The sequence below is a fragment of the Coccomyxa subellipsoidea genome (genome assembly GCF_000258705.1).
Source record: "Coccomyxa subellipsoidea C-169, whole genome shotgun sequence".
In the NCBI taxonomy this organism is placed as follows: Eukaryota; Viridiplantae; Chlorophyta; class Trebouxiophyceae; family Coccomyxaceae; genus Coccomyxa; species Coccomyxa subellipsoidea.
In genome coordinates this window covers 916,316-940,194 of record NW_005178042.1, presented here as the reverse complement: position 1 = coordinate 940,194, position 23,879 = coordinate 916,316, and the positions used below count along the sequence as shown (strand labels likewise).

Below are 23,879 nucleotides of genomic sequence, written 5' to 3'. Positions count from 1 at the left end.
TGCTTTTCACTTGTGAGGCCAGTGGCACTCCGTGCACATGTGCAGGGTCTGCATCGAATCTGGCGCTCTCAGTGCTCGACAAGTCGTGGGTTGCTGGCTATGTGAAGGACATTGTGCCTGAATCACGCAAGACATTGCAGTTCCCATGGCCTGAGCCTCACATGCAGAGGCGTTGCGCGGCTACTTGATGACTCTCAAGCCAAAGCTAGAGGGGCATAGCCTGTGGTCGCAAAAGGCTGAGAAGCTTTTGCAGATGTTGACTGCATGACACGTTCTGCTCCATGCTGGCTGTGCAGCTTGTACCCCAGGTCTCTCAAATTAGTCTCACTGTTGTACATGTGTAATGTGCATGTGCCTGTTTCTTAAGTTAAGTAATCAGAAAGTGGGTAGTCATATCTGAGCTGTCACGGTATGACGTTGGGGATGAGCTGAGATACTGATGGAGTCACTTGTAAAACATCTTCACGAGAGATGCATGCAATTACATGTGCTACCGAGCATTGCCATTTTCTGCCATAAAGGCATCTCCCTGCATGTAGGTGCATCTTCAATAGCAAGTCCAAAAATAGCGTGTCTATATATCTATGTAGGCGCTTTCAGCTCACAAGAGCACCAGTTACTCTCTCAGTAGACTAGCTGCATGGATATCTTGTTTGCCCTAGTTGTGGCACAAATAGCAGCAAATGCTGGGGACTTGCAATGCATGCTTAGGCGCATTGCTATGAATTATTGCTAAGATGTGCTTCTATTCATGATTACATAGCGGTCTTCTTGTGTCCATCTGCTATAATTGACAACCTGGTGACTGATACTTTCCCACGCCTTATTTGCCTCCCATCTTCATCCACTTGGGCAGCTTCTTGCCATCTGCGTTGCTGGCCCGTCCTGCCCCACCATTCGAGCTGCTGCCAGCCGCTGAAGCACCTGCTGCTGCACTTGCAGAGCGTGCTCCCTGCGCAACCCAAAACAATTCTGTGAATGGCTGAAACATTGCAGAGGTCAAGGGTTGGCTGCCATTGACTGCCATCTGCACCACACAGACATCACAGATACTGAGATGTGCGCATCAAGGCTGGATGAGTAGAAAGGGCCACCTCACATCTACACGCAATGCTTGCAACATGCAAACCACAGAAAGCTATCTTGCAGTTGTGTACCAGGAAATAATGTCCCGGAAGCAAGCAGCAATCACAACACCCACTTTTTCGAATGTGCTCACATTTCATTCATTGCTGCTGACAACAACTTTGGAGCAATGAAGTTTGGGCCTTTTCAAATAAGTTTGCAACAGACCTGGGACTGCTCAGGCTGCGGCTGCTGCTTGCGGGCCAGGCCGCGGGCTTCTGGCGGCGTTCCCTCCAGTGCCATCACCTCCGGCCGCAGGTACGGCCCCTCATGGCCGGAGCTGTCTGGCGTTGAGAAGTGCACATTTGCAGCTGGCACCAACCCTGCTGCATAGAAGCTCGCTCCCAAATCCTTGATGACCTGTGCACCGACCATGCAAAGGGCCTCAGGATGCAGTTGCAAATGTTGTGAATTTGATGCTGTATGTCTTCTGGCCTCTCGTTTTGGGTTTGCCGACCATGTAATAATAATAATAATAATAATAATAATAATAATAATAATAATAATAATAATAATAATAATAATAATAATAATAATAATAATAATAATAATGTCTTGCAGCTGCCCTGAGATATGACAAAATTGCGTGACTGTGATCTGTGTGAAGCAGTCCCCACTGTTGTTCACAAGTTTGGCATCACAAGTTTGGGCAGCGCACTTGGATGCCAAAAGCACAGCTGAACAAAGTATCTGAAAGACTTTGGTGCGGCATCCCCGACAAATAGATGTGATCGGCTGCCGCATGAGGATCACCTGCTTTGGCGGCGTGGTGTAGATGTGCCACTTGCTGCCGCGGATGCTGGGCAGGAGGCACTTCTGGATGAGCTCTTGCAGGGCAGAAAGCTGCTCCAGTGCTCCAAAGCTTGCCTGCACACAAGCCAGCCAGAATTTCCGCACTGAAATGACATTCGAACACTCTCAGCATGCAGCGCAGAAGCAGTCCTGCCCAGCTTGGACACTTTAAATGCATCAATTGACAGCGTTGAAATGAGGATTAAAATGAAAAGGACGCCAGGAGATTGAGAAGATTGACATTTGCAGAAGCTGGAATTGCATTTCGGCAGCAGACATGATTCACAGAATGCAGGCCTCAAGGCACTGGCGTTGCCAGCAACCACAGGAAAGCTGTTGCAGACCTCAGCAGGAGCAGAGCAGCTGAGGCGGCTGCTTGTGACACTCTGAACCGCCTCAAGTGCCCTGCTCCCTGCGAGGTCTGCAGCATACCGCCAGGAGATCATATCAGGGGAGGGGCTGTGCCTGCAGGATGATGGCGTCGGGGAAGTGCACGCGGATGGGGACAGGGCCGAGGCTGGCCGCGCGCCGGCGCATCTCCTCTTCACGCAGCTTCTGCGTGCGCAAGCCCGACTCTGCATGCGCCCGCTCGCGCGCGTGCCCCGCCGCAACGCGGTGGTAGTCGTCCGCTGTGAACTCGAAGAACTCTTCTGGCGGCTCTTCTTCGGCCCTGCCCACATGTGGAAATGTGACGTTTACCTGTCATTTGCATTGTTGTTGCATGTCTGCCTGACAAGTTCCAGTGGCACAAATGGTGGGTTTCTGCTGATCTCGACTTGCTGCAAATGTTCCTCGCAGGTTGCAGTCCTTTGTACAGGTCTCAGAGGCATTAAACTACCACCGGGAAAAGTGGCACAGCATGCACGTTAATAGCCACAGTCTTTGCATTGCAAGTTATTGTCAAGGTGCATGCGTGCTGTGGTCGTGCTTTGAGGGGCAGGCAATCACAAAGGCATCACAGATTGAGCTCTGAAAACGCCCGCATAGGAGAAACATGCATGCAGAGAGAATTGTTCGCATCAGCAGTTGCATGATACTGAGAAGCCGCAGCTCTGGGGCATGTCTAGGCTGCGCACCCGCGCCTGGCTTCCTGCTCTGCAGCAGCCGCCCGGCTGAACACATGTATGGGTCGGCCCAGGGAGAGAGGGTCCGAACCCCCAGCAGCTTCCGAGGTGGGCGATCTGTGCTCAGAGATCGGCACCGGGTGCGTCGAGGAAGGCCCTGCAGCCTCGGGAGCCGCTGTGGTTGTTGTGCTGGGGGCGGGGGGCGCCTGGGGTGTAGAGGATGTGTGTGTCTGAGGGGACACTGGGTGTTCTGTGGGCTCAGGTGGTCTCTGCTCTTGTATGCCCAGCATCTTGTCATCATCTGCAGATACAGTTGGGACATGTCAGAAGCAGGTTGCGCAGGAGAACAGTGATTGCTTGAGGGCGCGGCGGAATGAGTTGATGGCTCAACAAGAGTATGATGAGTACCTGTCTTCAATTCCAGGGTGGCTCCGTTTGGGAGGTTGGCAAAGCGGACAGGCGTTGTGACGTCAAGCTCCTTCCTGTTATGGATGATCTTGCAAGCAGACGGGTTCAGTTGTTCATTTGTGAGTTTGCTGATATGTTCGAAGACTGCAGACAAGGGCTGCATGGGCGTGAGTTTGACGCCATGGCGCTTGCCTGCAGGGCATCGAAGGATCTATTAGCATCAGCGATGGTTATAATTGACCCAGAGCAACAGCACAAGCCGATAAATAAGCATCAACACCTTCTGGAATGAACTGGGCTTTTGTGATATATCCGCAACACGATCGCACCAGACAACGTTGATTTTTTTTAGTATTTAATATAAAATTTACCTTTGTAGAGGACGCCAAGAGACGCGGACATCCCTGTACTAGTCAGGATCGTTTCCTTACGGGAGATGTCCTCTGAGCCCAAGCAAGCAATATTGGGGATGCGACTACGACATCTTCAATTTAACCTATCTCTTATGATGTGAATACACCAACACAATAATATGTCGAGGATCGAAAAGAAGTTTGGGCGAGGACTGAAAACCCTGTACCAAACCCTCTGTGAATTCCAAGGTTTGACTGCCATGCAAGAATCCTGTATCTAGTTTCAAGTGGAAGGTAAATATTTTGGGGAGCAGTAGAAGCGGTACGTTGTGAGACCAACCCGTTAAGAGAATTGCGTCCCTTGTCTCATTCAGCAGTTGCGACTAGGACTGGATACCATCGACACTGAGACTTCCTCTTTGACTGAGTCACGATTCTGATTTACATGTAAATTAAGACATCTATTTGGAGCTTTTATGCATCAATCTGGTCCAGATTAGCTCAGGATGATGTCCGAAGCAGAAGAAATGCTCTTGGCAACTCGGGGCATGAACAACACCAAGATCAACAGGGAAAGCCAGATCGCAGATCCTCCCGTGGATCTGGAAGCACCTTTAAATACCTTGTCTGAATCACAGACAGAATCGGGTCCTGCCTTTGCGCTGACCAACGCACCTGGCATACAACCTTCACACACTGCCCGATCTAAACCATTGCTAGCACCAGTGACAAAGCAGCGGCACACGAGAGCCTCTACTTCGGACAGTCGTAAAGGAGACCACAGAGTGAGCAGCAGCATCGTTACCATGAGCTCGACCACGGTGGGTCCATCATTCCCTCGACTTGTTGCATGTCTGAAGTCGAGTTGTGCAGGAAAAAATTTCCAGTGCAACGATGGTTCTGGAATGTGTATGATACGTAGTGATGACACTCGCCAAGGATTGAGGCCAGAGGTAATTTAAGACCAATCTGTGCCAAAAGGTGTTCAATGAGCGCCACTCCACCAGCCGCCTGGGGGTCCCTCTGGGAGCCATTGTGACCCCAGTGCCATCTGGAAAAAACTGTCCACCGGCAGCTCAGCACGCTGGAGTCTGCTGCAGCAGCTGCAATGCATTCATCAACCTTTACAGTGAGGTATGGAACACTTGCTCCATTAGTGCCCTGCGGTACCAATGCAGGCTTGACGGGAGACATTGTAATAGTGGCCCCTGTCCAAGAGATCAAGAGCTCTTTGCTTTGCGATCTTAGACACAGTGCTACAACCAGATGACCTTTGCATGCAGCTGATAAGCTTGGACATGTGCTGCAGATTGACCAGAGGAGCGGGATGTGGCAGTGTTACTTCTGCGGCCAGTCCAGCAGCGATGCAAGCTCCCTATCCTTGCTGGACTCGCATGTGCGGCCTATCCTCTTCTCAGCAATCATATGCTCAAACACCTCGAGGCCAATCTCTGAATTACTACCAACTTTACTGATTCGGCAGTCTCCAGACAGTGCACTCTTGGCTACTGCTGACCATGGGCAGGATGGCGTCCCAGAAAATACCGTCATGGCTCAATGCTACAGAAAAACAGGCATTACCGAATGCAGCTTTTGTTGAGCAGTGCTTTGTGTGAAACTTGCAGAGCTGCCCGGAGTTGGCAGGAGAGGCAGTGGACTATCTAGAGGGCAGTGATAGCGACAGCTTGGAGGCCCCCCCTGCCCAGCTGGTCATTTTAGCAGTGGACGAGACACCCGACGCAGAACATCTTGAGCACCTTAAAGCAGCCCTTACAGAGGTACTACCCTGCAGCAATTCATGTCATCCAGCTATGCATGCTCATCCTTAATTCTTGTCTAGATACGGAACTTTCTTGTCCCTGCAACCTGCAAGGATGGTGTGAAAATGCCTTGATCCTCCCGTCACCCAATTGGGGGCGTCCTTGCCCTCAAAGAGTGTGCAAATGATATTCAACATTACAAACAAGACGGGTAGCCATCTTCTTGGCTGTAAGAGTGCGATGGCTGAGCCATGCAAACCTTCCTGCCCCAGGTGATCACTAGCCTGCCGGACGCCACACGAGTATCCCTGCTGGCCTTTAGCGCAGCGGTGGCGGTCTTTGATCTCAGCCGATCCAATGCGGTGGCCGCGCATGTGCTGCCGGGCGACGGAGACATGGACGAGGCTGTGCTGCGAGCTGTCAAGGGCAGCCTGTCGGCGTGCCTCGCGCCGCTCGGCGAGTGCCGGCCTGCTGCCCTGGCCGCCATCAAGTCCCTCAGGTCGGTGGTATTGCTGCCTTTGTAAAAAGTGCTGATCTACAAGCTGTGTCCAACAATCCTATCCTGTTCTTCTTTGGGCAGCTCATTGGGCCTCTCCCAAGCTTGCAATGAGATTGGCTGGGCTTGGGGACTTTCCAAATGTCAGTCCACTCCCACTGCCAAGTTTTGTGCGAAGGAAGAACAGGTTCTGATTGAGCAAACCATTGATCAGCTATGAGAACATCTATGGCTACCCAATCAGGATGTCATTCATAGCAGTTGTATGTTTGCCGCGCTGTTGAGACCCTGTAATCTGATGGGGTGCAGGCCAACACAGCAGGGCCGGCACAGGGAGCGGCCTCGGTGCACTGGGGCGGCAATCGAAGCGGGCCTGCACATCCTTTCGCTCGCACAGGCTTCCCGGGCCGACGCCGCAGCGGCCGCCGCCGCCCCGCATGCGCAGACCGGCATGTCCCGCGCAGCCACTCCCATGGACGGTCGCATGCTCATAGTCACTTCGGGGCCCACCACCAAGGCATGGCATCAGATGTTTCTCTTAATCATGACCAGAACTAGTAATGTATGGTAACATTATCAATGTGACCAATAATTTATGTTTTGTTACTCGCACTCAGATTTATTGATACCCAGCTGTTCTGGTTGTTGTCTGCAAGACAACCTCTTCATATCACCAATCGCGGGCAATATCGAGACTGGGATGGGGATGTGGAGAATTCTTTCTTGGCAGGCAATGGTCATCAAAACTCAGTTGCACGAAGGAGCAGTGACCTTATTGGTGTCCCTTGGCACAGTTTGAGCTGCATTGTCTCTTCATAGATACACAGAGGGTGCACTGGCGGCTGCAGGGGCCAGGGCGTGTGCCGGTGCGCTCCTTGGACAGGGATGACCGGGCGGCGGACGCGCACTCTCTGCGCGAGGGCGCCAAGGCCTTCCAGCGGTTGGCGCAGGCAGCTGCAGATCTGGGCGCCGCAGTGGACATCCTCGGAACCGGCATGTCGGCCGTGAATGTGCCCCTGCTCAGCACTGTCGCGCGCGCCAGCGGCGGCAGCCTGACCCTGCATGCCGGTGAGCGGTCTCTAGGTTCCAGAGTCAGGCTTAAGGGAGCTGATGTGCTTTGCAGAAGTGCTGACCTTGGCTTGTGAGCTCTGGGCGCTTGTGCGGACATTTCGACCCTTTTCATCAGGAGTAGAACACATATATGACTTGAGAAATGACAAACGCCACTCAAGGACAGTACCCTCGTAATTCGGCATTGTGTGTCATTTTTCAACAAGCTTGACAAACGCCTATGAAGAAGCTCTTGCTACTGTCAGTAGTGTGGGTGCAACTGCAGGGTACAGCGGAATATCAGGCGCAAATCTGGCTGCGTCCCTTCAGCGCCAGGTTGGCAGGCGGGGGACACTGGAAGTCTATGCATCGCCGGGGCTGGCGGTGACGCGCATCATTGGGCCCGTAACGGACCTCCCTGCAGGCTGGACCCGTAACGGCGCTGCAGCAAAGCGCGCAAAGCGGGGCGGCGGCTGCGCGGCTGTGGCGCTGCGGGCTGTTGAGCGGGGCACAGCAGTGTCTTTCCACCTGGACGTTGTGAAGCCGCTGGAGGCTAAAGCTTACGTGCAGGTGGGTGCCCTCTTGTTCCAGTCCTCCTATGCCAGATCTGTGCAGAGGGACAGTGGAAAGACAACAACGAGCTTGAGGCCATTGCAAAATCAGAGCTTGGGTGAGATTTTGGGTTCAGCTCCTACTGCTCACGGATGCCTTGTGCATGCATCAAGCCTTGTCAAAAGACAGCAACGCCCGGCAGACATGCTGTGAGGGAATGGCGGGACCCGTGGACACTGCACCGGAATCTCTTCATGTACCCAGGGCAGGTAACAGATATCACTGAGCTGTGCTGAAACAGTTGTATACGCGCAGGTGGTGCTGAGTTGGCAAGACAGCGCGGGGCGCACATTGCGGCGGGTGGTGACGCGCAAGCTGCAGACCACGACTGTGCTGAGCGCGTACGTGCGCCACGTGGACGTGCCTCTGGCGGCTGTGCTGCTGGCTAAGGGAGTGGTGCAGGACGCCGTTCGCAGCGAGGCGGCCGCCCACGGCGAGCTGGCGCCCATCCGGGCCTCCATCGGTGAGTCATTGCCTTGTTGGGGCTGAAACACTGCACCAGTCAGCGGCGCGCAGCAAAGCTTTACCTGGGTGTGTAGGTGCCGAGTGGGGTGTGGTGAATCTATGGATTCACTATGTTTGAGCGCTGGGAAGGCTGGCATTTTGTGCGAATCAGGATTCCAAATAACGGACTGGGTACCAGGGCATATCATGGCAAAGTTTGATTGTGCGATGCAGGGAAGCATCTGCAGCATGTGGCGGCGTGCTTTGGGGAGGCCACCTGGGAGACACCCGAGCAGCCGGGCTGGTTCAGCAGGCGGAGGAAGCTGTGGAAGCTGCCGCACCAGCTGCGCCTGTTCGCCGAGGTGCCTTTCAGTTTTCTTGCTGGGCCGTGTCATACAGTACCCGCATTCTTATGTGTCTGCCAGTGTCTTTACAGATCCTGCATTCTCAAAGTTTCATCCCTCCTGTAGAACGAGTGGCCTTGCCTCACATTGTAGTTCCTACCCTCCAAGCTGTGCAGACAAGTTCCAAGGATCTATCAGATTGTAGTTCTTTGATGTCCATGCAGTTGCCAGGCTTCCAGACATGTTGAAAACCATCTTCTTCAGCCAATGTTTCTTCAAATAAAGTGAAGTATGTGCATCTGCCCAGGTGCTGTACCAGCTGCAGAGGGGGCCGGTGCTGGGCACTGTGATGGGCCACGCAGACGAGAAGGCGCTGCTGCACTCAGTGCTGCTGGGCTCTCCGCTGGACCTGTCCCAGAGCCTGCTGCTGCCCGTGCTGCACATCCACAACCGTGAGACCGGCCACTTTGACGTCACCCCGGCCGCCAACCTGGCTCTCTCCCCAGGTGATCCCCCATCTTGCATACCCTCCATGCAGCCTCACATATCCTTCACAACGCTGCACGATGCTCCTACATGGTTGCGCAGGCTGTGTCGGGCTGAAGTGCCAAATTTTAAGACAATGCTCGGGAATTTGTTTCTGTGAATTTTGTCCTGTGTTGAATCCGTGCCGCTGGGGCCTTTATTCACATGCCACCCGTCACAAAAAGACATTGTGGTTGCAGGATGTCTCAAGCGCATCTCATCCACCCGTGCTGACACTTTGCTTACTGAAATTCAGGGAAGCAGGGAAAACCGTTTTCCTGCATACCTCGACTCACGCATTTGCTTGTGCAGGTGCAGCTGCGGTGCTGGACCACGGCTCGCACATCTTTGTGTGGCACGGCAGCGCGCTGTCCTCCTTCAGAGATTGCGACTCCGTCCGCGCCAGCTGCCTCGACCACGCCGTGCGGCTCTCCTCTGGCCGCTTCCCTATCCCAGACCTCCGAGTCGTCACTCAGGTGCATTGCCCTGACCTGCCCAATGCATGCTGTCCCCTCTTTTGCAACCTCAGATCCTCTGCACTCCCTGTGCCTCCCTGTGTGTGTGTGCATTTTTCTGAGAGGGGGGATAGAGAACCTCAAACATGGCTGACATTGTCACTGGCAACTCACTGAAAAATGCATGGGTGCTGTCCGGCTGTTTTGGCAGCTTCTTTAAATCTTTGTCTCATCTACATCATCTCTTGAGGCACGAGGCTTGGTGTCCCAGAAGCCCTGCTCTGCAGAAGGAGTCCCTAGAAGATGACATGCGGAAAATCTCAAGTTCATAGGTAACAAAACACGGGAAGGTGCCGAAAAGACCAACCGAGAATGACTTCATGCGTGGCAGGGGACCGGCGATGCGCGCTATGTGAGCGCGCGGCTGATGCCGCTGCAGCACGACTCGCCGGAGGAGCAGTTGTCACAAGTGCCGGGCCTGGCAGCGCTGTCGACCAAGGACCGGGCCGCCCTTATTCTGCAGCAGCCGCCCACGGACGAATTCAGCTTCTTGGGCTGGTGCAGATCCCTGGCCGTCGATGTGCCCGCCGCCCCTGACAGCCTCAGCGCCGTGCTGGCCCACATGTCCGTGCAGTAGATCTTGACGATGCAGACATGCAGAGATATGGTGGAAAACCACTGTGGATCTAGGCATGACTGTGGTGAAATTAGGGCAAGTGTAAGAAGAAGTGCTGTAAAGCTGAGCCAAATTTGTGGGGTGAGTGTGGAAGGGCGGTGCTACAGTTCCTGTGCTTTGTGTTGGGAAAAGTGAATGCATGCAGTGCCGAGACTCCTCAGTTTAGGAGACTCTGTTGGGATTTGGTACATGTCCAGAACCTTCAAGCTGTCTTGTAGATATTAGATTCACACCTCCAAGGAGCGTTCTTGTCGACAAGCTCACCTGGAACAGGCTGTACCTAAGATTTCGTGACGCTGCTCATACGCTTGAATCTGCTATCATACACGAGTCCTTTTCAACGCCTACATTGAATAGACCCAATCCTCCGGCCACAATAAGGCGCTAAATGTGTCAGTGCTCCTTCCAGTGAGAAAGCAAGATCCCAAAGAATGACTATATAGGGGCCAGCGTTATTTGCCTTTCACAGTAGCTTCAGGATACTGTGTGCACCCTCTTACTCATGAGTAAGAGGTGATCACCTACAAAATCTAGCATACACCTGCAAAGCAGAACATGAAGAACACCTCCTGACACATTCCAGACCTTGATCCTTTGTTCCTTGTTCCTTGGTACACCATCACATCACTGGCAGTCCCGAGCATGCTATGTTACACCTTGCTGTCGAGGCAGATAAGAGCCCATTTGCATATCAGTCATGTCTGATTTGCTCAGCCACGAGGGGGTGAGTCATTGATGCCGGCCATGGCCACATGCAGCGGCAGTGTCCTTCTTCTTCTTGCCAAAGCCTGGCATGCTGGGCATGGAGGGAACGCTGGGCACCCAGCTGCGAGATGATTCAGCCGCCTGCGGCCGCGTCGGCGGCTTGCTCCTGAATGCCGCATACGCCTGCACAGATGCAGTGCATACATATTATGCGTGAAGAGGTAAGGCAGCTGCTGTTGTAAGCTGCTGTGATTATTATGACCGGTTGTTCCTGGCAGAAGCAGGTGCGCCTGCAGACAAGCTGCAGGTAAAGGTTGCCACCTATTATACCCCTTGATGGACTCGCCAGATTCAAGCAAGCCCCAATCAAGCGCGGGCACGGTGCTCAGTATTCATACTGGCCCCCACCAGCCGGGGCCAAACATGCATGCACATCTCAACGTTCAGGTGCCACTTTCAGTGGCAATAAGGGTGCATGTGGCATATGTATGTCAAGAGGAAGGCCTAGAGAGAAAGAAGGAACGAGCATGCTGCAGGTTGCACTGCTCTGGACCCTAACTCCTCGGGTAAGTAGGGTGCAACAAAATGTGAGATGCATTCGGACAGGGCTTGATGAGTGCTGTGGCTAACCTCGCCCCACACTGCAAAGCCCAGGAGGCCAGCCAGCCCCCACAGGACCATGTTGATGATGCAGCAGATGCCGAAGAAGATCTGCAGCCCTGCCATGACAGCAGCACAATTGAATCGTCAATACCTTGTCAATGGAATTAAAGGGATACTGCACCTACACAAAGTGCACCCAATTCGATGATTTGCTTGAATGGGTGCCGTCATCACATATCGGCTTGCAACCATCCTCTAAAACAAGAGGCATGTTACAGCTTGAAAACTTCAGATGAGCAGAGCAGAGCGGAGCACATGAGCAAATGCAACCACTTGTGTGAGGTCCGTACCACCTCCGGCCTTGAACTGGTCAATCATGGTGAAGACGCCAGCAGCCCACTTGCCCACAACCGGCGGCCCAGCAAATGTCCAGCCGGCCAGGCCCACCTGCAGCGCTGAGAAGAGGAAGAACATGGCCCACCTGCACCAGCCACACATCAGTCACAGATGTTTGCATGCCTTTCACTTGCAGCATGCACATTCCAGCCAGCAATCGCATATCTGAAGAGCCTTCTTTACACAGATTCCATCCATCGAGTAAGCATTGCGTGAGGCTTCCTCAAGCACGGACCAGCCATTGGATGAGCATCTGCATAGGCCTTGTCCTTCTGGAAGCACAGGTACTGCACATGCAAGGATGCTGGAGATCCGTGCTTCATGCAAGTCTTCTCTCAGCAAAGACCACGTAGGTGAATGAGCATCAGCGTGGACCTTATTGAAGCACAGATACCGCACACCAAAAGGCCTGGAGAATTGCTGCATGAATGGCGCATGCATGTGCACATGCATGCTGACCTGCAGGCGCCATCGGTGATGGAGGCTGTGTAGAGGAAGCGGTGCCACAGGAAGAAGGACAGCGGCAGGCCAAAGCCGGAGATGAGGGTGCAGAACAGCCAGTCACTCAGCCCCTTCTTGCACGCAATGAACCTGCATGCATGGACACCGTCTCACCATGCATGTCTCTGGCCTTAATGCGCATTTGTGAGAGCGCAGACAGAATATTTAATCATTCAGAGAGCAGGCAACAGGTGCATGCCGTCAATGATCACATGCAGGCAAGAAACATATAGCATCTCAGCTTTGATAAGGCTGGGTTGCATCATGTGAGCATGCATGTTGACACGAGATGTGCGTGGGTGGCATGCGCACATCATGGTGATGGTGATCCAGTCCACGCAGAAGCCGGAAGCCATGAATAGCCAGGCCCAGTAGCCGCGCCAGACCAGGCCGCGCCGTCCGTCCGGAACATCCTCTGCAATGCTGTGCCGCAGCATCGGGCGGCACCGCGGCCAGTTCTTGCGCTGCAGGCAGAGAGCGAGACATGAGCTCTGCTGCTGTTGATGTGGGACACAAAGCAATTTGTGCGCCACATGGCAGGCAAGGGGCACCAACAGATGTGTCACATCTGCGCTTGAGCTTGTCAAAGCTTGGTGACATTGTGTGCACAGCCTGTGCAGTACTGAGAAGCATGTGCGGCAGAAATTATGTTCCTGGCTTGCTAAGTGATAACCACCAGAATATGCTGCTATTATGGATATTTATACAGCTCTCCTCACCCCGATGCGCCCTTCCGCCTCAGCCACAACCTGCTCCCTCTTCTTGAGAGCCTCGTCCCTGGCATTCAGACGCGCCTCCCAGCTCGCAGGATCTGTTCCATTGGCGGTTGTTGTCCCATTGCTGCGGCTGCTGCTGCCAGCTCCCCCGCCTACACACCCATGACAAGCTTCTGATGGCATGCATCTTTGATACAGAAACTTGTGGGGGTTGGAGCTGATTTTCAACAAGTATATCAGGAACAAACTTTCAAGCAGATCACAAGTTGTCCTTCTTCATCTCTAGAAGATCATCTGGAAACTTCCACTGCACCCTGTAAAGCCTTTTCCGTTTCCAAGGAAAGCCTTGCAAAGGAACGAAGGCTCTTCTGTGTTCGAGCTTCTAAAGTCCTGCTGAACATTAAAAACTGTATCCCGTAGCCTTCAAGGACAGCTTCCTTCCGCGAAGATGAAGACGATGGGACTGAATCCCTCAGTAGCGCTGTACTGCCTTCTCATTGCCACTCCTAGGAAAGCTCTCAGTCCAGGCTTTATCCAGCCAACACCTGTACAAAGCAGAGGCAAGAGCGACACCTGAGCCTCCCCATGCGTTGCCACCTATACCCAATGCAGAGGGCACGTCTTGGGAAGTGGAAGAAGTCGCAAAGCCTCTTTCAGCGTCATCGTGCAAACGTATCTCGTCATGAAAGGGCTCGGGGCTGGCGAAGGGGTTCTCCTTCTTGAGCGTGAACATGATGGGGCCAAGCCCCTGAGCTGATCGCCACCTTCGTTGTCCTAAAATCGACGATGCTGCTCACGTTATGTTTCGAGGCATCTTATGATGAACTTGGTTTCTGCTGCCTTCCGTTCAGTCCAGTCGATGTAGAGTGGACATCTGGCTTGGGTCCAAATTAGACTCCAACAGTCTTCTCAATCAGCATGAGTGTTTCCATGGAAAGCAGATTGATATCAAAGACATTCCATACCCTCTGGAAGCACCTTGAGACAGCTGGCCTTGCATTAGACTGCTGTTCAGGAGCTGGCCTTTGCATTGTACATGCTGTAAGTACCGGCCACTGGCAAAGCCAGTTGCCATCAGTGGACATGCCGCATGGACAGCGGCTGCACTGGCAGTCTGGTCTGGCAAATTGACAGTGTATACATCCAGGACACTTAGTTCATGGGATTATCCTGATCCAGGTCTAAACCTCTCCCGCTGCTGCAGATCGCCGTTCTGGCAAAAGCCGTTGTAAGCATGCGCGTGCGCATGCTTCAGCCCGAGGCCCGCATGTTCATTTCTCAGACATGTAACACACTCACTGAATCCTGCTGTAGTCTAGCACCAATGCAATTCAAATACTCAGGAGTGTATGCTCAGCGTGCGCTACCGCTATAATCTAGCGCCTTCTGTGGACACGAGCATGCAGCCAAGACTGGTCAGGGCGATGAGCAGGCTTTGCAATTTCTGTGGAAGGGTGCTGGCACCAGCTTTCCAATCCTAACCCTCACATAGGGGGACAATGGGGATATCACAGCGGAGGCCAGCAGACAGCAGGGTACACCAATAAGCACCTGGCGTTAACATGCTGACATGTGACATCACATGAGCAACGGTTGCTCCTTGAGACTGGCAGATAATTTTGATGGACACACTGCTGGAGCAGAGGCACCTGCCGGAGACTTTTTAGGTCAGGGTCACTTTCCGCTTAGTTCTTTGACAACTGCCTTGCTGCCTGAACTTGCTATCGACTGACATCCAGGATCCACAATGGAAGGTTCCTAAACATCAATCAGGCAGTGAGCAGGCCTTCCGTTTATCAAATTGTCCCATGCAGATCTGCAGATCTGCAAAGCATCTGGATGTCGCGAGAAATGGAACTTTGACGAAATTTGATTGAGAACTTCCCTACTGACAAGCAATCGAGACCATCGATCAAGATGGCAGACAAGCACGAGATGTCGAAGGAGGATGCTGCACGCATACAAGGAGGTGCCGCCAAGGCCGGAGGCGGAGGCGTCGAGAAGGGCAGCTTTCCAGCGAGGGCACAGGTGAGGTATCCGCAGACACAGAAGCACCTCTGTGCACTGATGCTGTATTTGCGAGACTGTACTGGACTTCAAGATGCTCGTGTTGTGATCTTTCCTTGGCCTCAAGCCTAGATTTTCCGGAGTCTGAATATACGTGTTCGGTTCTCCGTCAAGGATGCGAATCACACCACGTCAGTATCCCGGAGGGATACCTGAGGAGGCTTGATCGTTTGTTTCTCCCTTGATGGATGCCTGGGAGGTGCATATTAGGCAAACGCAACATGTTGTCCTGTGCATGCATGCAGTAGTTAGTGACCATTACGGTGCAGTGTGCAACATTTGGATGCATCTGTGCCATTCCCGGATCATTATCCGTCATTGTACGCTCCTTGCAAGCTGGCTACTGTGCATGCATAGGCCGCTGCTGACAAGCACGAGGCCACTGCTGGAAAAGGCGGCGGTGGCGGCCAGAAGGGCGGTGGCCAGCATGGCGCTAAGAAATGATGGTGGGCAGTGTCCTTTAATTTCCTCTGATCTCCACATCATGGAAAGTGCCGTTTTGAGCTGCAGCCTGCACATTGGCATGCATGTCCGGCATGCAATCAAGTGCAGACATGCTCATCCTGCTTCTGTGGTGTGATGTGCACCGGATGGGTCATAAGCTGCATTGCCGTCGCCTGTCATCTGACTCAGCAGCTCTCTCTGTGCGCAGGTTGAAAGTTCCTTGGGCTTGCCTGGCATGTGGCGTGCTGATGCGCTGCAGTCAGCTGGAGGCTCCGGACTTCCCCCTCAAGAAACAGTGAAAAGGCAGTGTCGAGCATTTCCATGTGAGGCCCCTTGATATGCCCATGGAGATAAAGAGCCTGGCCTTGGCCCACAGGTTGGGTGATCTTTGAAACTGCATGGGCCACTCCCCTTCTTACAGCACCCTGTTCGTCCCAGGTTATTTGCAAGTGATCTACCCCAATGAGCGAGTGAAAACGTCATGCATGAGTAGCCTTGAAACATAGGTAGATCACTGGAGGGTCATTTTGGACTGCATCTCTGTAGAGAGTGCTGGATGGCATAGATTGCTAATTTGCACATCAAAGTCATGTCATCATCGGGAAGTAATGTGGGGCCGCTGCCATAAATTCAATGATGCGAGGAGTTGATTGGCAGACAGCTTCTGTTTATGCACAGTGACATCCTGTGAGTTTGCATATGCAGCATTTGTAAGATACACATGGTGCAAGCAGTAACTCGAGCTTTGCCCTTGAGAATGGTGAAGGACATCACTGGAGCAAAAGTAATTATAGTAATTGCCTCAAGGCCATCTTCATTACTTTGTATCAACATGTAGTGCAATGCACAATTTATTGTGCAATTTCCTGCATTGTCGAGTAGGTGCAGATCAGACATGCTCGCCTCAGATCAAACTATCAACTTTCCGCTGCTTGACATCATCGATGGCCTCTATGTCCGTCTACTCGCCTGAGCCTTGCAACTGCTGAGCACTGATCATGTCAGAAGATCAAACACTGCTGTACGATGAGAACCAAACCTGTTCAACTCGCAACAGGGCAATGGCACGTCAGGAGGTGTCATGTATGTTGCACACATTGCGTAAATCGCCAGGCAGCTCTTTCTCCTTTCCTTGTCGTTCGCACAGCCTTGCATGTATTGCATTCACCCTCGACTCAGTGGCAAATCACAGCGCCTGAAGGGCGTCGCAGGGCGCTGCACACAGCTCTCCCTGCTTTGATTTCTGACTCAACCCCAATCAACTCGCAATAGCGGAGTAGTGTCATCACAGTTCTTCAGGGGCGCCGCATGGGGAAGACCAGGCGCTGCACGCAGCTCTCCCTGCGCCGGCGGCCGGCTTCCTTGATGAGCCCCAGCAGCTGCAGGTCCTGCATCGCGCAGTTGAAGCGCACCGCCAGCTCCTGAATAGGCACCTGCAGGCCCTGCGCATTCATGCATCCATTTCAGCCAGCCAATGTGGTGTACACTTGAAGCCAAGAAAGAATGCAGACATGAAAACAAAGCGAGCGCAAAGGAAGGGATAGAGGGCTGCCTCGCAGGAATTAACCAGTGCACTAATTATACAAACACACAGGACTTACCGAGTCCTCGGGCAAGGCCAGTACGACAGTGATATGGGCTGTAAGGTGAATTTGTGTTGGACGTACACAGGTGTCCCAAAAAGACAGCGGTGCACTGAAGGAAGGAATTTTAAGGAGGAAGGGCTCACCCCAGCATCAGCGGAAACTTTTTCCGTTTGCTTCGTTGGTCCAGATGGTGAATCATCATCTGACACCCCCTCATGCGCAGCTGCCGCTGCTTGCTTTCCCTTGCGCGCAGCTTTGCCGGCCCCGCGGCCGCCCTCCGCTGCATTCCCAGCGCCTGGAGCTGCTCCCGCTGCCTTCCTGCCCCTGCCCCGCTTGGGGCCCTCCTGGGCGGCTGTGCCTGTCTCTGGAATGCTGGTCAGCTTGCGGCCTGCCCTCCTGGCAGGGCCTGCCTCCTCGCTCGGCTGGTTCGGCATGAACTTTGTTATAGACGCCTGCAAGCAAACGGCATTGGAACATAAAATAAATCTGCACCAAGAGATTGACATGAGTCAACTCTGCACCCAAAAGCAGCGCAATAATGTCTCCAGACAGCTACAGAGATTGCACTAGAGGCCTCTGCAAGTGCACAGTTTTTTAGGCGTAAACAAGCTGGGCGCAGTCAAGAACGTGAGGCACAGCATCATTGGCATACCTGTTTGGGGTCTGCTTTTGGGGCCCTGCCTCTGCGCTTCCTCTTAGGAGCGCCCTTCTCTTCTTCAGCATCGCTGCCATCGTCGCCACCAGCTCCGCACTCAAACACCGCGCAGAAGCCGCTAAACCAGTCTGCCACGCCCACAGCCTCCCCATACTGCGCACACAACAAACACCCTTCAGCCACCATGTCTGAGTGTTGCTCTTTTGAAAACTACTCAAGAGAAGCCAAGCGTCACAGAGAACTCCTTCCCTTGACGTCCACCACAGCAGGTCTGTCAATTTTACTGTGCCTAGGTTGTCTACACACACTGTGCACCTGTTCTGTGACACAGACCAGACTCTGCCTCTCAAGCTATAAGCGAATGCATGACATACAAAGCAGAGCAAGCACCATGTAAGGAAAAACACATGCATCGTGATTGTACGCAATGCATGCAACTTAAAAGAGCCCTCCTTTTGGAAACAGAGACCTCCTTTGCAGTGATCTGACACAGCTACTCTGGCCATATGCTACCTGACATCGGAAACCCTGAAGGGAGTGGCGCACCTCGAGGAGCAGCCGGTACGCGATGGCGGCGTCCTCCATGGAGGGCAGCACGCCCAGCTGCTGCACCGCATCGGCCCGGCCGGCCGTTGCGCAGTAGTCGGCCGGTTCGCGCTCGGCCAGCGCCTGGTGCACTGCCCACCGCGGCGCAGCCGCCAGCATGGCCTGCACCTCCGCCGCCCCTCTGCAGCACAGGCCCTTCGCGCCTGCAGACAGCAAATTTTCTGCGTCTCTTTTTCTCTTTTTTTTTCTCTTTTTTGCGTCGGACAATTGTCGGAACGAGCCCCCCTGTGCATGCAATACTAGACATTGAGTCAGGTGCGCAATGGAAGATGCAACCTGCTATGACGTGTGTATCATGGGAGGACTAGTTGCTTGGGAGTGCAGGATCTCAGTAGATTCACGACAGAGCCAAGCAGGCCGGGTTGTTCGAGCAATCACCCCATTCCTGTCCAAATTAATGGTGTGCATGGGGCTATTGGCACGCTGGCGTCAAGATAAGAACTCCAAGACTGGCTTGCTCTGAACATGCTAAAGGAGGTTTTGGTATGCAAAATATCAAACAAGCTGTGGTACTCGCCTGGCAGGGTGGATGGCGGGGTGGTGAGGTGCTGCTTGGCAGCGGACTGCAGGAGGCCGGCCACGCGACAGGCCATGGGCAGCGCTCTTTGTGCGCCCAACCCACGGCTCTCACCCGCGGCCGAGCCGGCCAGCCCCTTGCCCTTTGCATCCGTGGCAATGTTGAAGAGGCTCTGCCGCCGCTGCGCACTCCCCAGCGGAGCCTGCCGGGACAAAGAAGTGACACTTGATATGCTGTACTCCCAAAATTTGCAGGACTCCAAGCCCCTTGTCCATTGGGAACAAGCCAAGCAATGCAACAGGGGTCCACCCTGGGCCACGAGTCCCCGACATGCACGATGCAGCATCATTTATATTCCTGGCAGCTCATGGGAGGCTTGTTCAAGCACAGATGTCTTTTCATTCAGATCGTCAGGCGGTCATGTTCTGGTTAGCTGACACAGAAAGCCCGAGGACAGCTTGCACATGTTGTGAAAGGCAATTATGCAGTGGAGACCGCTTGCCTTCTGCTGCTTGAGCATGGTGGAAAGGGTGAGCGAGTCCCTTCTGCCGGCAGGCCGAGCGGCAGGCATGGTTGGTATTGGCGTCCCTGGGCCGTCCTCTAGCTGCGATGCAGAAGGGCCCTCTGCCGCTGCTGCAGCTGCTCCCTCATCCGCCTCTCGCATAAGCTCCTACACAATATGTAAGCCTGTTTCTTCAACTCTGCACATTCCCTCTTTTGCTATTTTCTTGGCAAAGGCTGCCTTTACGAAAACCAAAAAATGCTGCATGAAATGTTGGTGCCCGCAGTAGTGTACCTGCCCAACTCGCTTTACCACTGTGTGCACCGAAAGTACTGTGCAATCATCTGGACATGGCCGTGCTCCTTGCTGAAGGCAGTGTCAACCAACATGTGCTTGCTCTCAATATTACTGAATTAGCTTCAGGGATTACTGAATTATGGCAAGGGCTGCTGTCAGTGTTTCTGCGTACGCGTGCTCAATTGCTACACAAGCGTGTGCACTGTGGAAGCATCAGAACATGGCCACGCCTTCAGTGTAGGCAGTGTCGCACCTCGACGGTGCGCAGCTGTGCGGCAAAGGCATCGCCGCCCTGCCAGGCGGAGGCAGCGCATGCCTGGAAGCTTCCCAGTAGCTGCCGCGCCTGCTCGTCGGTGAGCCGCTCCAGTCGGTCGCACAGCGCCTGCAGCCGCTTTGCACCCGGCCCACTCGCCTCCATGAAGCCTGGCCTGGACGCCTCCACGTACAGCTCGTGCAGCGACAGCTTGTCCGCACCTGCGCCACAACACATTGAGTCTTCTTTCTGACAGGTGCGGCAATGCAGCCAGCAGCCATCTGCAATGCCTGGCACCAGCTGCTAATCTTGGGACAAAATGTATGTAGCCATAGAAACATGTTGTGTCTATTCAACACGAGCACTATATGGCTAAGCTCTCGCCAAGTCTGCATTCAATCATCCCATGCAGAAGAATGGAGTAGAATGTCATCCCAGGAATCTGTTCCGCATTCAATTTGTTGACTGACACCACAGCTTCGTTGTGCTGCATCAGAGAGCTCTCACGCTCCTTCAGCTTCCCCAAAGGAGCGAATCAGGAAGGGAAAATCAAGAAAAAACCCGCTGCTGGAGACTTTATAAGCGATGATTACACACCTGCGGGGTGGCCCATCCCGACTGCGCGGGCGGCCGCGTTGACCCAGCGCAGGGCGACGGCCCAGCCGCTCCAAGCGCGCAGCGTTCCCTGCACCTCCCCCGCCAGATCAGGCGCCGCGCCAGAAGAGGACGCGCAGCCAGATCTGGCGCGGCCCCTCAGCGTGTCCGGCAGCGCGGCAGCCGCCGCGCGGATCCCGGCCGCGCCGAGGTTGCCGGCCGCCGCCGCCAGCGCGCTCAGCGGCTCCGTCTGGAAGTGGCGCATGCACGCCACCTGCCGCAGGCACACTTGCCTCACATTTTGCCTCCCAAAGCAAGGAAAAGGCAGCGTCCTGACCGGATGCTTGAGGCTGTAATTAGGAAGACACGAGCCCGTGAGCCATGCACTGGCCATCTTATCTAATTCGCAGTCAGTCGCCCTGCCTTTCCTTGCCTGGGGCTCCTCAACCACAATGCGGTGCAAGTTAGGGACAGCATTCATGCCTTTGCTTACACTGCCAGGCAGGAGCGTAGCGACTCGACCATATATCTAAGCATCTTGTGCTATCTGAAAAAGAGTAGGTCTGAAGTTGCGGGGAGGTGGCCTGAGAACGAGGTAGCCAGTGCAGGACTGTCACGGACCTGCAGGCCGCGCCGGAAGAAGGCCACATTGAAGTCGTGGTTGAGGAAGTGGTCCAGCAGGAATTCCATGATCCGGTGGTCAAACATGACTCCGTGGAAGCGTGAGCCCAGCAGCGCCTCGCGCACCAGAGCCTCCAACAGCGGCTTTGCCTGCACAAGCACACCCAAATTTCACTGCAAACATTTGCACACTTTATTGACAACACTGCGCCCTTTTTGTGCAAGGTGCGCCTGCTTTGCGGCTACCAAATCCTTGGCCTCTGTCGCACTTGCCAAAGAAAGCAGGACCCAACCAACTTTGAGCAGGGTGCTCAGCATTTGCCCCGCCAGCAGGAGCGCAGCGCGCCTTGCTCGCACCTCGGACAACATCTCAAAAGGTGTGCTTTGATTCCAACTTCCTGTGGTGCGCTTGGGCTGATTTCACCTGCATGAGCCGGAACTCCTTGGCCTGCAGCACGTCCGCGGCCTTGGCAGGCAGCATGTGGCGCAGGGCTGCCACAGAGATGGCCATTCCCAGCACCAGCGTCACCGGCAGCCGTGCTCGGCCCTGCACACAAATGCATGCATTGTTCACTCAGATCTTCTCAAGGAAGCCCCGCAATTGCGTCCTTAGATGTGTGCACATATTGCACAGCTGAGATCCCCTCATTTGCTCTGCTCGCCAGCAAAAGCTTCTGTAGACATGCTTAGTTTTCCTGTTGACAAAGGACAGAGAACCGTGGAAATGCACCATGGCCAAGTTTGAGGCTTCTGAATGCCATAGAGCTCAATTCCGCTGAAGTTGGGAGGGAAGCTGCAAAGACACACCTCACTGAGGACAAGAATGAGGTCCTGGAGGGACAGCATGTCTGCAGCCTCTGTGTTCTCGACGACCACCACAAGAGGCCGCCCTGAGGCCTTTGAAGGGGCGCTATCTGCCTCTGCCCGCTCATCCTTGCTTTGCGCTTCCTGAGCTGATGTAGCTCCGCCATCTGCAACAGTACAACATTGGTATAAGCGGATAGTGATATTTCTGCGAGGTTACAAGCGGGTAAATGATGTAAGCACACCATGAAAGCTTGCAGACCGCTCTGAACATGACATGTGTTGCCTCAGCTTGGGGTCTTGCAGCCAACCAGTGGGTATGTTATTGAGATTCGTCCTCTGTGAAGGGTGGTGCTGTGCGCACCTTCAGTATCAGGTGAGTGGCTGCCATGGGCAGCACCCGCGCCGGCACCACCCTCCGACTCGCTGTCAGGCACGAGCTCGCTGCCAGATGCACGTGCTCGTGCGCCAGACCTTGCAGGCTGACCACTGCGGCCCACAGTAGCTGATGGTCCAGGGGCTCCAGAGGCGTTGCCTGCGCGCCGCCGCTTGGCAGGACTGCTGCCGCTGCCGGCCGCTGCCCCGGGAATGGCTGCCTCCTCTGAGTGCTGCAGCTCATCTTCGTACCACGCATGCAAAGCCTGCAACTTGCACACACCTCGTCAGCTGCCAGATGTTGTGTCATGCATTGGCGCAGTCTTGGCAACTTGATGGACTACTTGGCAAGGCGCTGTGTTGTCCAAGGTCATGATAATTGCATGTGTGATGCCAGGTTCAGGTCGCATGCAAGATTCAAACAGGAGAAGGAAACGGCTTGCCTCCATGTCACTGGCGTCGGTGTCCAGGCCTGAGAACTGGTGCAGGATGCTGTTCAGGGCGCAGCCCACTGCTGCATTGGGCGACAGGTCGCGTGGGTGCACCAGCGCTGCATAGAAGCCCTGCTCCCCAAAATAGATTTTTGTTAGCTCAGTGTATTGTGCAGTCACGGGTTTCCTCACATCAAGCTTTATCCATTACTATATTCATGCGGGTTTCATGCTGCCAGTCAGGCACAAGCTTGAGAAGCAGCAGCATTTGATTTCTGCATACTGTTCTGTGTACAAGAGAGGCACCTGGGCTCTGAGCAAGGAGACCAGGTCTGGGAATGTGCGGGCGTGGTCTGAGGAATTCACTCCGCCGGCCACTGTCAATGCGGTGGGCAGCAGGCGCTGGTACCCAGCAGAAGTGGTCCTGCGCTTGCTCGGGCTGCAGTGCTGCGCACGCGCAAAGCTTGCGAGCTCCCTGAATGTTCCCTTGTTTGCATCTTCCAGGACTTCCTGCACGCGAGTTCTTTCCTAAGAAACATCTTTCACCTTTGTGTACAGATTCATGGGGTGCTTCATTGATTGTGAATTGTCATCCTGGCATTTGGGGCGAGAAGTGTATTGCATACAGGTCGATTGGGAAGTCACCTCCATGTGTAATGACAGGTTAGTCCAGCATGCATGGTATGCTTTGAGCCTTTGCAACCTGTCCTTTGCTGTCTCGCAAGGAAGCGTCGGCATGATCTGCAATAGCCCCTCTGCGGTCACAATATATGTGAGCCAAGGGGAGAAGATCTTGATCGGCTATTGCATGCAGGTTGGCTAAGGACACAAAACCTTTGATCAAATTTTTGCCCACCGTCAGTCCTTCTGTCATCGTCATTTGATTTAGATGCTTTCTTCTTCAGACGATTTGTAGGTTGATGCGGGACTGGTCTGATGATGAACGAGTGAGTCACAGCTTCTTCATCATCCCCAACCTCAGGGCCATCGAATTGCAGCAAATGATGCTCTTGGTCCATCACAAATACAGTAGTATGGAAGGTGCAAATTCAAAAGATCCAATAGTTCAACTAGTCAGATAAAAGGTCACTGAAAAGATGAA

The 23,879-nt window shown here is 53.8% G+C and overlaps 5 protein-coding genes across 5 annotated transcripts; 2 read left to right on the top strand and 3 right to left on the bottom strand.

Annotated features, from left to right (window-relative positions):
* Positions 1 to 467: 467 nt before the first annotated feature.
* COCSUDRAFT_45770 (hypothetical protein) lies at positions 468 to 3,880 on the bottom strand. Its single transcript, XM_005651683.1, has 7 exons — positions 3,761 to 3,880; positions 3,390 to 3,581; positions 2,994 to 3,282; positions 2,413 to 2,587; positions 1,879 to 1,992; positions 1,294 to 1,485; positions 468 to 952 (listed from the first exon to the last, which is right to left on the bottom strand). The coding sequence occupies exons 1-7, from the start codon at positions 3,789 to 3,791 to the stop codon at positions 824 to 826; spliced, it is 1,122 nt and encodes a 373-aa protein (XP_005651740.1). The 5' UTR covers positions 3,792 to 3,880; the 3' UTR covers positions 468 to 823.
* Positions 3,881 to 5,753: 1,873 nt separating this feature from the next.
* On the top strand, positions 5,754 to 10,065 carry COCSUDRAFT_55218 (hypothetical protein; the record flags this gene model as incomplete). Its single annotated transcript, XM_005651682.1, has 9 exons — positions 5,754 to 6,001; positions 6,308 to 6,491; positions 6,847 to 7,066; positions 7,335 to 7,618; positions 7,916 to 8,123; positions 8,339 to 8,466; positions 8,756 to 8,954; positions 9,286 to 9,449; positions 9,820 to 10,065. The coding sequence occupies 9 exons, from the start codon at positions 5,754 to 5,756 to the stop codon at positions 10,063 to 10,065; spliced, it is 1,881 nt and encodes a 626-aa protein (XP_005651739.1).
* A 768-nt stretch (positions 10,066 to 10,833) lies between these two features.
* COCSUDRAFT_55217 (hypothetical protein) lies at positions 10,834 to 13,758 on the bottom strand (the record flags this gene model as incomplete). Its single annotated transcript, XM_005651681.1, has 7 exons — positions 10,834 to 10,992; positions 11,440 to 11,528; positions 11,763 to 11,893; positions 12,268 to 12,399; positions 12,622 to 12,773; positions 13,029 to 13,177; positions 13,698 to 13,758. 7 exons carry the CDS (start codon positions 13,756 to 13,758, stop codon positions 10,834 to 10,836), a joined length of 873 nt encoding a protein of 290 aa, XP_005651738.1.
* A 1,184-nt stretch (positions 13,759 to 14,942) lies between these two features.
* Positions 14,943 to 15,536, top strand: COCSUDRAFT_55216 (hypothetical protein; the record flags this gene model as incomplete). Its single annotated transcript, XM_005651680.1, has 2 exons — positions 14,943 to 15,053; positions 15,450 to 15,536. 2 exons carry the CDS (start codon positions 14,943 to 14,945, stop codon positions 15,534 to 15,536), a joined length of 198 nt encoding a protein of 65 aa, XP_005651737.1.
* Positions 15,537 to 16,831: 1,295 nt separating this feature from the next.
* Positions 16,832 to 23,657, bottom strand: COCSUDRAFT_38927 (hypothetical protein; the record flags this gene model as incomplete). Its single annotated transcript, XM_005651679.1, has 14 exons — positions 16,832 to 16,978; positions 17,332 to 17,574; positions 17,775 to 17,930; positions 18,324 to 18,526; positions 19,015 to 19,102; positions 19,953 to 20,173; positions 20,550 to 20,820; positions 21,168 to 21,317; positions 21,592 to 21,714; positions 21,975 to 22,138; positions 22,336 to 22,612; positions 22,691 to 22,909; positions 23,084 to 23,287; positions 23,634 to 23,657. 14 exons carry the CDS (start codon positions 23,655 to 23,657, stop codon positions 16,832 to 16,834), a joined length of 2,490 nt encoding a protein of 829 aa, XP_005651736.1.
* Between the last annotated feature and the right edge of the window lie 222 nt (positions 23,658 to 23,879).

Bases quoted from the DNA above. Each gene is read 5' to 3' on its own strand.
- COCSUDRAFT_45770 (XM_005651683.1), bottom strand. From the start codon at position 3,791: ATGTCCGCGTCTCTTGGCGTCCTCTACAAAG. The intron at 3,582-3,760 runs GTAAATTTTATA...GATGCCCTGCAG, and splicing joins TCTTGGCGTCCTCTACAAAG to GCAAGCGCCATGGCGTCAAA. The intron at 2,588-2,993 runs GTGCGCAGCCTA...ACATGTGGGCAG, and splicing joins GAGCAGGAAGCCAGGCGCGG to GGCCGAAGAAGAGCCGCCAG.